The 15,478-nt window shown below is 40.9% G+C and overlaps 1 protein-coding gene across 2 annotated transcripts in view; it reads right to left on the bottom strand.

Annotated features, from left to right (window-relative positions):
- LOC126087210 (integrin alpha-M-like) overlaps positions 1-15,478 on the bottom strand; it is a 36,313-nt gene that overhangs the window by 9,763 nt on the left and 11,072 nt on the right. For both annotated transcript variants that reach the window (XM_049904428.1, XM_049904429.1), the window contains 7 exons: positions 14,659-14,809; positions 13,695-13,768; positions 13,412-13,541; positions 12,977-13,119; positions 6,307-6,447; positions 6,005-6,214; positions 26-156 (listed from right to left, as the gene is read on the bottom strand). In XM_049904428.1, coding sequence (XP_049760385.1) covers positions 26-156; positions 6,005-6,214; positions 6,307-6,447; positions 12,977-13,119; positions 13,412-13,541; positions 13,695-13,768; positions 14,659-14,809 — 980 coding nt within the window. The remainder of the gene's footprint in view (positions 1-25; positions 157-6,004; positions 6,215-6,306; positions 6,448-12,976; positions 13,120-13,411; positions 13,542-13,694; positions 13,769-14,658; positions 14,810-15,478) is intronic.

Here is a 15,478-nt window from a genome sequence, read left to right as displayed (position 1 = left end):
TGGTGTGCTCCAAAGGGATTCTCACCTGAGCAGCAGCATATGCTCCTGGGCTCCTACAGCCAGGTCCACCAGACCATCCATTGTTATATCCTGGCCCCCACTCAGTGACTGACCAAAATACTGGAGCCGGGGAGACAGCTGAGAGCCTTCAACCCGCTGAGGCAAAAAAGAGGAGAGAAAGAGAATGAGAAAAAACAGTAAAATGTGTCACCCAGGGTGACCTGATAAGTTCTCTGGTCTCCACTCAAGTCTCATCTTCCATAACTTCTTTTAAGGAATTAGAGGAACAATTCACCTTAGACCACAATCTTAATATGATACCCAAAATTTCCATCAAATACCTGGGTTTTCCAGGGAAAACAAAAAATTGTACAGGAAAAGAAAAGTACAGAGTATACTATTTGGCTCAAGTGAATCTCATTTACATGGTCAGGATAATGTAAACACTGAATATTGATCTAACCAAAATTATCATATAAATACAAGGAATGAATGAGACAGGATGGTGGGGGAATGGAAGGGGTGTTCATGTGTGGCAAGAGCTGAGCTGAGAGCTCAACCGTTACCTCCCATAGTGGGAAATCATTGCTAAAACGAATATCAAGAAGTAACAAAATGATCATGTTATTTGGGAGTATGGAGAATCAGTGAAAGAGCTGAAAGTAGTTTCATAGAGAGAAGTGGAAATATGTGTGTGGAAATTGTTGTTTTTTTTATAATGAGCCTTTTGGAATCGTTTCACTTCAAACTGTGTGCAAAAATGACACTGAAAAATAAGTCAAATAAAAGAAAAATTTTAAGTGATTTTGTCAACTGGAAGGAGGCATGGAGAAACATGGGATGCTGGAAACGTATGCTATCTTAATCTAAGTGGTTGTTACTTGGGTTTATACATATTTAAAAATCCATCACTTCAGATCTGTGTACTTACTGCATGTATATTATACCTCAAATTTTTTTCAAGAGAAAAGTAATTGTATTCTGTTGGGAGGAAGTTGTGTTTTGAAATGCTGTGTTATTTTGGAGAATCATACCAGCTCCGCACACCCAGCCCCAACCGCAGGAAAAAAGGAAGTGAAAAATGTAAACAGGAGAATAGGACAGAATGATCCTTTTTGTATTTGTTTACTCCCAAAGTAACGTGTGTGTATGTGTGTGTGTGTGTGCGCACGCACCTGTGGATATATGAAGCACTCTCCCTTAACCTTGTCTTCCTTTTGAGGGTGACTTATGGTGGGAATGAGGAAGCTAAGGCTTTCACTGTTAACTACAGACTTTTACATTTCTACAAGAACATAAAGCCTCTGTAATAAAAATAAAATCAGAGTCTTTAACCTCCGTTTACACAGGAAAACAGCAAGCAGCAGTGAAAAGAAACATAATTATAATACTCATATAGCTGGGGAGTGAGTCTCTGCCACCCAGAGAGAAATGTGTAAGACAACATTTCTCAGCTTTATCTGCACCTAAAGAGCTTATTTTAAAAAACAAAACAACAACAACAACAACAAAAAACTAGGGTTTGTACTTATATGGCGCAAAAGAAAATGAAGGAAATCAAAGGCTCAAAGAAGAAATTAGACCACAGGACTAAGAGCCCACACAAACCACAGCCTCTTCTAATCTGAGACCAAAAGAATTAGATGGTGCCCAGTTACCACTACTGACTATTCTGACCAGGGACACAACAGGAGGTCCTGGAAGAAATGGGAGAAAAATGTAGAAAATTCAAATTCCTAAAAAAGGCCAAACCTATTGGACTGATAGAGACTAGAGGAGCCCCCAAGACTATCACCCTAAGATACCCTTTGAACTTGGAACTGGAGCGATTTCTGGAGTTCACCTTTCAGCTAAATGATAGATTGACTTATAAAATAACCAATATCACCCTTGAATAATGTGCTCCATTAAACAATCAACTGTATGAGACCAAACTGTCAACATTTACCCAAAAGCAAAGATGAGAAGGCAAAGAGGGGAAGGGAAGTTACATTAATGGAAACAGAGAAAACAGAATGGAAATAATGAGAATGCTGACACATTGTAAAAACTGTAACCAGTGGTATGGAACAATTTGTATAAAAATTGTTAAATGAGAACCTAATTTGCTGAGTAAGTTTTCACCTAAAACACAATAAAATATTATTTAGAAAAATACTGGGGCCTATATAACATATTATCCCATTTATATGAAATTCCACTAATCTATGGTGGAAAATAATCAGACCAGTGGTTGTCTCTGGGATGAGATTAGGGGCAGGAAGTGACAGAGAAGTGGCAAGAAGAAAATTTCTGGAAGATAATGATCTTTAGTATCTTGATAGGGGCACATGTTACACAGGTGTATGCATTTGTCAAAACTCATTGAAAGGCTAAGACACTAAAATTTGTGCATTTCACTGTCCGTAAATTTTACCTTAAAAAAAAAAACTGTAAACAAACAACAGATACATAGACCAATGGAACAGAATTGAGAATACAGACATAAATTCATCTACCTATGAGCAGCTGATATTTGACAAAGGCCCAAAGTCCGTTAAACAGGGAAAAGATAGTCTCTTTAACAAATGGTGCTGGCATAACTGGATATCCATCTGCAAAAAAAATGAAACAAGACCCATACCTCACACGATGCTCAAACACTAACTCCAAATGGATCAAAGACCTAAATATAAAACCCAAAACAATAAAGATCATGGAAGAAAAAATAGGGACAACACTAGGAGCCCTAATACATGGCATAAACAGAGTACAAACCATAACTAACAACGCGCAAACACCAGAAGAGAAAAAAGATAACTGGGAGCTCCTAAAAATCCAACATTTATGCTCATTCAAAGGCTTCACCAAAAGAGTAAAAAGACAACCTACAGACTGGGAAAAAAATTTTAGCTACGACAAACCCAATCAGCATCTAATCTCTAAAATCTACAAGGTACTGGAAAAGATCAACAACAAAAAGGCAAATATCCTAATTAAAAAATGGGCAAAGGATATGAATAGGCACTTCACCAAAGAAGACATTCAACTGGCTAACAAATATGTGAGGAAATGCTCATGATCATTAGCCATTACAGAAATCCAAATCAAAACTACAATGAGATACCATCTCATCCCAACAAGGTTAGCATTAATCCAAAAACACAAAATAATAAATGTTGGAGAGGCTATGTAGAGCCTAGAACACTTCTACACTGCTGGTGGGGATGTAAAATGTACAACCACTGTGGAAATCGATTTGGTGTGTCCTTAAAAAGTTAGAAGTGCCATACAATCCAGCAATCCCACTCCTTGGAACATATCCTAGAGAAATAAGAGCCCCCACACAAATAGATATATGCACACCCAGGTTCATTGCAGCACTGTTCACAATAGCAAAAAGATGGAAACAACCTAGGTGCCCATCGATGAACGAATGGATAAACAAATTATGGTATATTCACACAGTGGAATACTACACAATGATAAAGGACAACTATGAATCCGAGAAACATCTCATAACATGGATGAATCTGGAAGGCATTATGCTGAGTGAAATCAGTCAGTCCCAAGAGGACAAATATTGTATGAAACCACCAATATAATAACTCAAGAAAAGGTTTAAACACAGAAGAAAACATTCTTTGATGGTTATGAGGGTGGGGAGGAAAGGAGAGGGGTATTCACTAACTACATAGTAGACGAGAATTATCTTAGGTGAAGGAAAGGACAACACACAATATAGGGGAAGTCAGCACAACTGGACTAAACCAAAAGCTAAGAAGTTACCTGAATACAACTAAACACTTTGAGGGACAGAGTAGCAGGGAAGGGGGTCTGAGGACCATGGATTCAGGGTACATCTAGGTCAACAGGCATAACAAAGTTTATTGAGAAAACATTCTCCATCCCACTTCGGTGAGTGGCATATGGGGTCTTAAAAGTTAGCATGTGACCATTTAAGATACATCAATTGGTCCCAACCCACCTGGAGCAAAGGAAAATGAAGAACATAAAAGACCCAAGGAAAATATGAGCCCAAGAGGCAGAAAGGGCCACATAAACCAGAGACTCCATCAGCCTGAGACCAGAAGAACTCAGTGGTGCCCAGCTACCACCAATGACCACCCTGATAGGGAACACAACAGAGAGTCCCTGACAGAGCGGGAGAAAAGTGGGATGCAGAACTCAAATTCTAGTAAAAAGACCAGACTTAATGATCTGAGATTGGAGGGGCCCCAGAAAACATGGCTCCCAGACTCTCTGTTAGCCCCAAAATAAATCCATTCTGGAAGCTGACTCTTCAGACAAAGATTAGACTGGAGTATAAGACGTAAAATGATGCTTCTTAGCTCAAGTAGATACATGAGACCAAATGGGCAGCTCCTGTCCAGAGGAGAGATGAGAAAGCAGAAAGGGACAGGAGGTTGTTGAATGGACACGGGAAATCAGGGATGTAAAGGAGGAGTGTGCTGTCACATTATAGGTAGAACAACTGGGGTCACATAACAATGTATGTATGAATTTTGGTATGAGAAACTGACGTGAACGTAAATTTCACTTAAAACACAATAAAAAAGGGAAAAAAACTGTTAAAAAAATACTGATTTGTAGTAAATATACATGCTGAAGCTTAGGTGGAAAGTGGACAGATTTTAAAACTTACTTTTAAATGCATTAAAATATACATAAAATGGACTGATGGATGGACAGAAAAGGATAGATAGAAGGGTGAATATCAGATGGTAAATATGGTAAAAATTTCATGATAGGTGACAGATATATCAGTGTTCACTATACAGTTCTTTCAACTTTGCCATATATTTGAAAGATTTTCAAACAAAATGTAAAATAATCTACTGATACCTGGGGTTCCAACCCCAGAACAATTAAATCAGAATCCCTATCGGTGGGGTCCAGTCTCTGGGTGGCACAAGCAATGTGCACTCAGCTACTAATCTGAAGGTTGGTAGTTCAAATCCACCCAGTGGCACGAGAGAAGAAAGCCCTGGTGTTGTGCTTCCGCAAAGATTATAGCCAAAAAAAAAAAAAAAACCCTATGGAGCAGTTCTACTCCATAACGCATGAGGTTGCCATGGGTCAGAACTGACATGACAGCAACAGGTTCAGTTTTTTGGTTATATTAATGGGGTCCAAACATCTCTTTTTGTTTGTTTCTTTTAAGACCTTCAGGTGATTTTAATGTGCGGGCAGGGTTCTTTGGAGTGATGGATTTGGCAGAAGTTAGGATACAGAGAGAGAAAGGACTCGAGAAAAATGTGAGGCTGGAAAAGAGCCGGAGACTGAGACCAGACAGCAGAGATAGAGAATACGACACAGGTGAGATGGAACCAGACTGCGAGGGTCCCTCCATAGAGTAGGCTCCACAGGGCAGGAAATGGAGCCATTTCAGAGAGGTAACCCATTGCGGAGACCGGGATGCAGGTTGACAACCCGTCAGGACATTCTACATAAATTTGCCAAACCCAGAGCAAAAGAAAAATGCAGAGCCCCTTGTCCAAAACTTATGAAGAATTTCAAGATGGGGACAGCAGAGCAGGGCCCTTCTGAGAGTGCGATCCTGTGGGACTGCACAAATTGCACATCCCTGAAGTGTACACTCCTAAGTAGAGGGACCAACCATAGGCACTTCCTGGGATGTGGGATTTTCAGTGCAAAAAACTGAGATGGGCTTGGGCAAACCACTGGTCACCTACCGGTATTTTAACTTAAATAAAGGAATTACATCCAGACACATCCAGCTTGCCATTTGATCATTTCTGACTCCCTCATCACTAAAGTGGAGGTAATGATCTACTCCCCTCCACCAGGCACCTCCTGGCTTATGGTGAGAATTAATCCAGAGGCTACTTTGAGGTTTCTCTGAAGTGTGTGTTATTATTCTTGAAGGTTCTGCAAAAGAAACCTGGGAGGACTGATCTAGCGGTTGTGGGAACGTTATATTCGAAAGGGACAGATCATTGAAGCAGCAACTGTCATGACAAAGACAGTGACAGGGCCTCACCTGGCTGTGGGAGGGGCTGATGCCCAGTCCTGATGTTCCATGAAATAGGTAGACAGCACCCCGGTTCTCCTGCTCCCCCGGTGCCCCAATGGCCACATCTGTCAGCTTGTCTCCATTCATGTCTCCCAGCACTGTCAGGGCTGCCCCAAAGCGGCCCCATGGATGGCCCTGCTCCCCGCGGAGAACAGCCTCACACTGCCACTTGGCCCGCTGTTGAGCAAAACTAGTGTTAGCCCCAACTGGGACAACCCCTCCACCCCACACCTGGGACCCACCCAGCCCAGGCCCCGTCAGTCACTCACCCCTTGGGGCAGGGGACAGACAGACACCTGGCCCCCCCGGGTCTGCTCGTAGTAGTGGGGGGTCCCAATGAGGACCAAGTCAGTGTTGCTGTCTCTGTTCACATCCACAGAGCACAGGGAGGCCCCAAAATAGGAGCCGATCTGAAAGAGATGGGGCCAGGTTCACATACTTCTTCCCACTAAAAGCAAAGGGATGGGGAGGGTTTCCCCTTGAAGAAGAGTCACATCTGCTGGTGAAAGCCATTTGGATCCGATGTGATACTCTATATAATTCATGTTAAATTTTCATTTGAATGTGCTGCCAGCTAGAGGAGTCTATTATAGAGTCAATGGGCCACGGGTTAGGATTTACCCCCAATGGTCTTTCAAGGAGATTATTATAGTAGCAAAGGAGAAGTTGGATTGGGTGATACAAAAGAGAAAAGCCTGAAAGGACAGACAGGATACCTTTTAATACATTGGACGTCTTTAGGGGGATAAAAACCAAAATTGACAGTCTGATTGATTAGGAATCAGCTGGCTTGGATTAAAAATAATTATTGCTAACCAGAAATTGCTTTGTGTTATTGAGAAACAATGTCTACATACCAGTAAAAGAATTTTAAAAGGATGTTTAATGTCAAGATGTAGAATTTATTCATAGGATTTGCCCATTTAATCCATCATTCATTCGCTCATTCATTCATTCAACAAATAAGGGTTTGCTGTTTGTCAAGTCAAGGCCAAGTTATGGAGACACAGCGCCTTCTAGAGCTTTCAGTGCAAGAGGGTGCAGGGAAAGAATAGTAAATGGATAATCAGGGAGATGTATATACCATTTACAAACTGGGACAAGTTCTAGGAAGGAAAAATGTGAGAGGCATCATGCCACGACTCCCTGCAACCTGATTTCTGCCACATGTACCACTGAGGTGGCCTCACTGATAGCCCAGCAAAGGCATGTACGGTTTCATGAGTTTTGACAAACACATAAAATCATATAACCACCACCACAGTCAAGATACAGTTTCATCACCCTCATGCCCCATTATAATCAACCTCTCCCCACTTCCAGTGATTGAGCCCAGCAATCACCGATCTGCTTTTTGTCTCTGTAATTTTGCCTTTTCCAGAATGTCATATAAAGGGAATTACATAGTATGTCACCTGTGGGTTTGGCATCTTTCACCTAGAATGATTACATTTGAGGTTCATCCATGCTGTTCTATGTCCATTCTTTTACATTGCTGAATATCGTATTCCATTTTATGGATGTACCACAGTTTGTTTATCCATTTCCAGTTGAAGGACATTTGGTTTGTTTCCAGTTTTCAGTGATTAGAAATAGAGCTACTAGAAACATTTGCATGCAATTTTCATGTGGACACATGTTTTCATTTCCCTTAGGCAAATATCCAGGAGTAGGATTGCTGGTATGATAAGTGTATGTTGAACTTTCTAAGAATTTGGCAAACTGTTTACCAAAGTAGCCCTGCCATTTTCCATTCTCATAGCAGTGTATTAGAGTACCAACTGCTACATACTCTTGTCTGCACTTGATATTGCCAGTTTATATTTATCTCAGCCATTCCAACAGATGTCCAGGATCCCTGGTGGTGCAGTGGTTAAGCGCTCAGCTGCTAAGTGGCAGGTCAACAGCTTCAACCCAATGGCCACTCCACAGGAGAAAGATGTGGCAGTCTGCTTCCCTAAAAATTTACAGCCTTAGAAACACTATGGGGAAGTTCTACTCTGTCCCGTAGCATCACTATGACTCCACAGCAGTGGGTTTGGTTTCTTTCAGTTTTAATGATTAATGACGTTGAACATATTTTCACGTGCTTCTTTGCTATTAGAATATCCTTTTTTGTGAAGTGTCTCTTCAAATATTTTGCTCATTTTTTTAGTTGAGTTTTTAGATTTCTTATTATTGAGTTCTGAGGGTTCCTTATATATTCTGCATATGTCTTTTGTCAGATAAAAATCCATTACCATCAAGTCAATTCCAACTCATAGTGACCGTACAGGACAGAGTAGAACTGTCCCACAGAGTTTTCGAGGAGCACCTAGTGGATTCAAACTGTAGACCTTTTGGTTAGGAGTCGTAGCTCTTAACCACTACACCACCAGGGTTTCCATATACAGCGTAACCAGAAACAATTTTTTTGAATTTTTTTCCAGTTTGTGGCATGCCTTTTCATTCCCTTAATAGCGTCCTTCTCAAAACAAACATTTTTAATTTTGATGAAGCCTGGTTCATTATTTTTTCTTTTTTGAATCATGTTTTATCTGAATTTATTTTCAAAACTGTTTTGGATATTCTACTTCCATTATTTTCCACGTCAATTTTAGAAGCAGTTCGTTGATTCCATAAAATACTCTTCTAGAATTTTGACTGGGGTTCTGTTGAGTCTATAGACAAATTTGGGGAAAATCAACACCTTAATACTCAGTCTTCTAATCTATGGAAACAGTATATCTTTCCATTCATTTAGGTCTTTGATTTCTCTCATCGCTGATTTATAGTTTTCATCATACAGGTATTATACGTATTTTGTTAGATTTACACCTAAGTATTTTATAAGTTTGGTATTATTGTAAATGGTACTGATTTTTTTATTTAGATCTCCAACTGTTTGTTGCTAGTACAGAAATAGGAGCCCTGGGGGCACACTGGTTAAGAACTTGGCTGCTAACCAAAAGGTCGACAATTAAATCCACTAGCTGCTCCTTGGAAACCCTATGGGGTATTTTTGGTTTAGTATAGAAATATAACTGGTTTTTATATATTGATCTTGTATCCTGCAAACTTAATAAAATAACTTATTAGTTATAATAGCTTTTGTTTTAGAATCTTTGGAATTTTCCACAGAGTCAAGCATGTCTTTTTTTTTTTCTTGCCTTATTGCATGTGCTAGGTCTTCCAATATGATACTGAACAGAAATAGAGAAAATAGACAGTCTTGCTTTCCTTCTAGTTTTAGGAGAAAAGCATTTTCTTTCACTATTATATATGATGTTAGTTGTAGGTTTTTTTGTACAAGCTCTTTTCCAGGTTGAGAAAGTCCCCTTTAGTTCCTAGTTCACTACAAGGTTTTGTCATGAAAGGATGCTGTATTATGTCAAATTACTTTTCTGTATCTATTAAGGTGATCATATTTCTTTTTCTTCCCTACTCTCTTGCTATGGTGAAATTAATTTTTTTTCAAAATAGTTTTCTTTTATTGAGATAAAATTTACATAACACGATGTTGTAATTAGATGCTGTCAAGTCTATTTTCGATTCATAGCAACCCCATGTGTCAAAATAAAACTGCCCAGTAGGGTTTTCCAGGCTGTAATCTTTATGGAAGCAGATGACCAGGTCTTTCCTGCAGAGTTATTGGGTGGGTTTGAACTGCCAACCTTTAGGTTAGTAGCCAAGCACTTAACCATTGCACCACCAGGGCTCCTTTACATAACACAGAATTCACTATCTTAAAGTGCACAATCAGTGGTTTTCCATAGATTCACAATGTTGTGTGAACACCCCTACTACCTAGTTCCAGAACATTTCCATCGCCCCAAAAAGAAACCCTATATTTCTTAGCAGCCAATCCCAATTCCTCCTTTCCCCTATCCCCTGGTAACCACTAATCTACTTTCTGTCTCTATTGTCTATTCTGGACATTTCATATAAATGAATTCACACAGATGTAATCTTTTATGACTGGTTTCTTTCTCTTAGGAAAATATTTTTAAGATTTATCGGTATTGTAGCATGTATCAGCACTTTGTTCTTTTTATTGCCAAATGATGCTTCATTTTACGGATATACCACATTTCGTTTAATCATTCGTCAGCTGACAGACACTTGGGTTGTTTCTATCATTTGTCTATTATACATAATGCTGCTTTGAAGACCCACGCACAACTTTCTGTATGAATATATGCTTTCATTTCTTCTGGGAATATATCTAGGAGTAGAACTGCTAGGTCATGGGGTAACTCTACATTTAAATGCTTGAGGAACTGCCAGACTGTTTTCCAAAGGGGATGCACCATTTTACATTTGAAACAGCAATGTTCGAGGGTCCCAATTTCTCCACATCTTGGCCAACACTTTTTTTTTTAAATATTTTTTTAATATTCCAATGAGTGTGAAGTGGTATCTCATTGGGTTTTGATTTGCATTTCCCTAATAATTAATGATGTCGAGCATCTTTTCCTGTGTTTATTGGCCATTTGCATATCTTCCTTGGAAAAATATCTACCCACATCCTTTGCCCATTTTTAATTAGGTTATTTGTCTTTTTATTAGAAAAGTTTAAAGTTTGCTTTATTATATTCTGGATACTAAACCCTTGCCAGATATATGATTCACAAATATTTTCTCCTGTTCTGTAAACTGTCATTTCACTTTCTCGATGGCGCCCTTTAACATAAGTTTTTTTTTATGAAGTTTAATTGTCTAGTTTTCTTTGGTTGTTGTGCTTTTTGTGTCATATCTAAGAAACCATTTCCAAACTCAATATCATGAACATTTACACCTATGTCTCCTTCTAAGACCTTTATACTTTTAATTCTTACGTTTAGGTGTTTGATTCATTTTGAGTTAATTTTTGTATATGATATGAGGCAAGGGTCCGATTTTATTCTTTCCGTATAGATATCTGATGTCCCAGCACCATTTGTTAAAAAGACTATTTCTTTCCCCGTTGAATGGTCTTGGCATCGTTGTGGAAAATCAATTAGCCATAGATGTATGGGTTTATTTTTGGACTTTCAATTCTACTCCATTGATGTATAGGTCTATTTTTATGCTAGTACCAAGCTGTCTTGATCATTCAAAATTTTTTAGTAAGTTTTGACACCAGGAAGTGAGGGTCCTCCAACTTTGTTTCTTTTTTATTTCAAGATAGTTTTGGCTATTCTTGGACCCTTGCATTTCCCTATGAACTTTAGGATCAGTTTGTCCATTTCCGCAACACTGATGGATTTTTAAATGTTGAACAAACCTTCTATTGCCTGGGATAAACCACATTTCGTCACGACACATTATCCTTTTTATATATTGTTGTATTCAATTTGCTAATGTTTTGTTGAGGATGTTTTGGCCTGTAGTCAACAATGGGTCTAAAACTGAAGATTTCTATAAACAGTTTCATATTTAGAAACTTCACCTTCCCTCTATGGATTCGAAGGGGGGCAATTTTGGACTTTGGGAGACCAGTAACTCCACATAAGAGATGACCATGGCCTCGATCAGGTTGATGGCTGTAGAGATGGAGGCAGGGGGCAGATTCTAGAGGTTCCTGTCTCCCATCCTCCTTCCCAAAGTTTTCTCTCATGACTCCGTCACCCCATACACACACACTCTGAGCTCCAGCCTTACTGAACTCTGACCTATGCTCTCTCCTTCCTTCAGCCCTTTTCTTCCCTCACACTTCACTTCTCTAGCTCCTCCACCTCAGGCCTTGGCTTAACTGTTCCTTCTTCCAGGAAGCGTTCCCTGATACCTTTGTGTGGATGCCCCCCTATTTTCAACCATAGCACCCAGACTGTCCCAGTTTAAGAATTTGTTTGTGTGACTACCTTTGCGTGAAGAAGCGGGGTGAGGGAATTGACCAGCCAGCCTTTCTCATGTAATCCTAAACTGGACACACAAAACAGAGAAGTACCATCACACCCACACTTGACTTCTGGAATTTCCCTACACATTCTCCCCCACCCCTCCCTTGTATGTACCAGGCACTGATGCCATCAAAATTCATGTGTTGATGAAATCTTTGGAAAGACTGTGTGAAGAATTTGACTATTAGCAAAGAATTGGGACAAGCTATTCAGGTGTCAGGGCAAACTTGTTTGATCCACATATGATATATTAACTGTAGGCCAAAGAGAGCCTCTGATAAAAAATTAAAAGAAAAGACACAGAACTGTATGTACAATATTGTGGGTGCGGTTCTGTTTCAGGGATTTGCAAGAATGGTTTTGAATAAGGATTTTTGCCTCATAAATCAGCCTCTACAGCAACCATACTGCTTGTGCAAGGTGATAATGAAAATATTTAACAGCTGGGGCTGCACAGGCACAGTCCAGTAGTTTTGCTAGAGTAGGTCCTAGACGCCCCTGCGGTGTCCTGCCTTGACCTCATAGTTGCTAAATCATGGGGAAGTCCGAAGCATTCTGGGGGAGGGGCCAGAGTACATTGGCAGAGGGAGCATCTCAGGGAAGCAGCTCTTTATTGACAGGTACAGATATATTTCAATATTTTTATAGCTAATATAACCATATGGGTTATGTACTGGTTGAATGAAGTCTCTGGCAACAGGTAAACCGGTACAGAGCTCTGTACAAGCCAAGTGTTGTTATTTATTGTTGTTAGAAAAGCTGAGGACACAACATTCTCAAATGCAAAGCCCTCTGCAGACTCCTTTACAAGGCTCTGCCATGTATCAGGAAACCCTGGTGGTGTAGTGGTTAAGTGCTACAGCTGCTAACCAAAAGGTCGGCAATTCGAGTCCACCAGACACTCCTTGGAAACTCTATGGGGCAGTTCTACTCTGTCTTATAGGGTCTCTGTGAGTCGGAATTGACTCGAAGGCAGTGGGTGGGCCATGTATCACATCTGGCGATGCCCCTTCTGGCATCCCTCAGCCCCCACAGAGCCTCTGTTTGCACATTCATGCTACACACACTGTGCACTCACCTGGCTCCCCTGGACAGAAGCGTGTGTCTTCCAGGTGCCAGCATCCTGTTTGAACATCACCACCAGGCCAGTATGTTGATATCGAGGTGCCCCCAGAACCAGACTCTGTACCCGGTTTCGCAAGATGACTTCAGCAGCATAACCTGAAAACAGTGGTCTAAGGGGAGAAGTGCTTTCCCTTGCAGACACTGCTCCCTCTCCGCCAAGCAGGCCCATCCCTTGGGTATGAACAATGAGATAGCCCCATGCTTGTTAAGTTAGGGCCTCTGGTCCCCATACTATATTCTACTTTGTAAACATAATTAAAGTTAAATTTTGAAATTTTTCTCTTTAAATCTATTCCAAAGGCCTGTGAAAGAAGTAAAGACATCCACGCGAGTTGAGTTACACCACATGCTGCTCCTTTCTTTGAGTAACCTTGCCCTCCCCACTTACCTAAGTAAGCATCATTCATGTCTGAATCCACTCTGGTTGTGTTGATGAAGGTCGCTTTATTCTCTGAAGTTCTCAAAAAAGCTCCACCAGCCCAGTCAAAACTCCCCACGGCACCCATCAAGGGACCATTCTGGGGAAAGGGTTAGATCAGAATTGACGAGAAAGGGAGGAGAAACTTCTGCTGCCCATCAAAACAGTACCCCTCAACGAGTACCCAGCACAGAGAACCCCAAATCTTTGTGCTTCTTCTCTACCCCCCACAATCTAATGGGGGGCCACTTACAGATGTGATGGCAGCACTGAAGCCTTCCTGAGACATCTCATACTCAAATGAGCTGCTGCTTCCTGTCTGAGTACCTGTAAGGAGGAGAATTTTCTACATTAAAGAAAGCAGAAGAATCTAAAACAGGGGCTGTAAATGCAAATGCCTATGGTGGCCAGACAAAAAAGACTCGGGTGGGAATTGTCTTGAACTGGAGCCTGAATCCACCAGCTGCTCCTCCTATAGGGTCACCGTGAGTCAGAATCAACTCGATGGCAGAGTGTGATTTTTTTCATTTTGGAAAACACATGTTCTTTTTCTTAAAGGAGTGGCTGAGATAGACTGCTAACGAAAAGGCCAGCAGTTCAAAACCACCAGTGGCTCCATGGGAGAAAGATGTGGCAGTCTGCTTCCATAGAGATTTACAGCCATGGAAAACCAATGGGGTTGCTATGAGTCAGAATTGACTCAGCAGTGGTTGAGTTTCATTTTGGTTTGGCTGCTATTCAGCTCTACCAAGTGGGAATATGGTCCTTGAAGGGTCTAATCTTCCAAATTCCCAAGAGAAGCCAGAAATTCAGATTGTATAGGAAATTCCACAATTTTTAAATTCCTTTATTCATCAAAGATTTATTGAGCACCTTCTATGTACCCAGCATTGGGATATAGAATTGAAAAACAGACAAATGTTGGCAACACATCCAAATTTTTGGAAATATGCTATGTGGGATTTGGCTCCCCTGCCTTCCAAATTTCAACCTATAACCAAGACATGAAAAATTAGAGATGGGAGTCTAGATTCTTCAACTTCAAAGAAATTAACCAAAAGGGGCCAGAATGACTGGGTGCTGGAGGAACTGGAGACAGAGTTGGTGTTGTGGGTCAAGATACCAATGGTTGACAGGTCCTAGTTTCTAGAGGGGAACAAGTGTTTAGGTGAGGGGCTGTCTCTGGAGGTGCCTTGGAACACAGAAGCCTGACTCACCCTCAATTGCAAAGATCTTTTCTTGCAGCTGGTTTTGAATAGTCTTCAGAGCTTCAAAGTTATCCACCCGGAACACGTGTTCAGAAGATGGCTTGCTTGCAATGATATTAAGCTCTTCAAGTTTTTTCTCACTAAAAAAGGCAACTCCCACCTGTTACCAAGGAACAGAGACCAAATAAGACACTGTCTGGGGGCAGCAGTCCTCATCTAGCAAAGAAAATTCTTAAGGAAAAAATCTGAAACATTATTTGTCAAATGAGGGAATGTACCAGAAGGCCCCTGGGACAGGGCTTTTGGGTACAGGAGGGCAGATTGTGTGGGGCACAAGAGCACTGTGCTGAGGGGGGAAATTGGGGGCTGAAATCCAGCGTTTGAACCATTTGCTATGCCATGTATTTTTGTGCACGGTTGGTCTCCCCCAAGAAGTGGAGTCTTCTTGACATGAAGGTGTTCCTGCTTGCCACACTCATTTTCTCTGGATTCAGTCATGTGTTTTGCTTTAGTCACGGGGCGTTGTCAAACATGATGCAAGCAAGCCTTGAGAAAGCACTTCCACATTTCCACCTGCTCCTTTGTTCCTTGCCTTCACCATGAGGACATGCCCAGGCTAGCCCACTGAAGGTTGAGATACAGGGAGCAAAGCCAAGTCACCCCAGTTGTCCCAGCCAAAGTAATTCTAATCCAACAGACAGAGCTAGCAACCCCCAGACATGTGACAGAGGTCAGCCAAGAGAAGCAGCTGGCTGTAGATCTTCAGTGAACCTAGTTGAGACCAGAAAAATTGCCCAGCTGACCTATAGACTTACTTATTGTTTTAAGC

The sequence above is a fragment of the Elephas maximus genome, chromosome 12 (assembly GCF_024166365.1).
Source record: "Elephas maximus indicus isolate mEleMax1 chromosome 12, mEleMax1 primary haplotype, whole genome shotgun sequence".
Classification (NCBI taxonomy): Eukaryota; Metazoa; Chordata; class Mammalia; order Proboscidea; family Elephantidae; genus Elephas; species Elephas maximus.
This window is presented reverse-complemented; position numbering and strand designations above follow the sequence as displayed.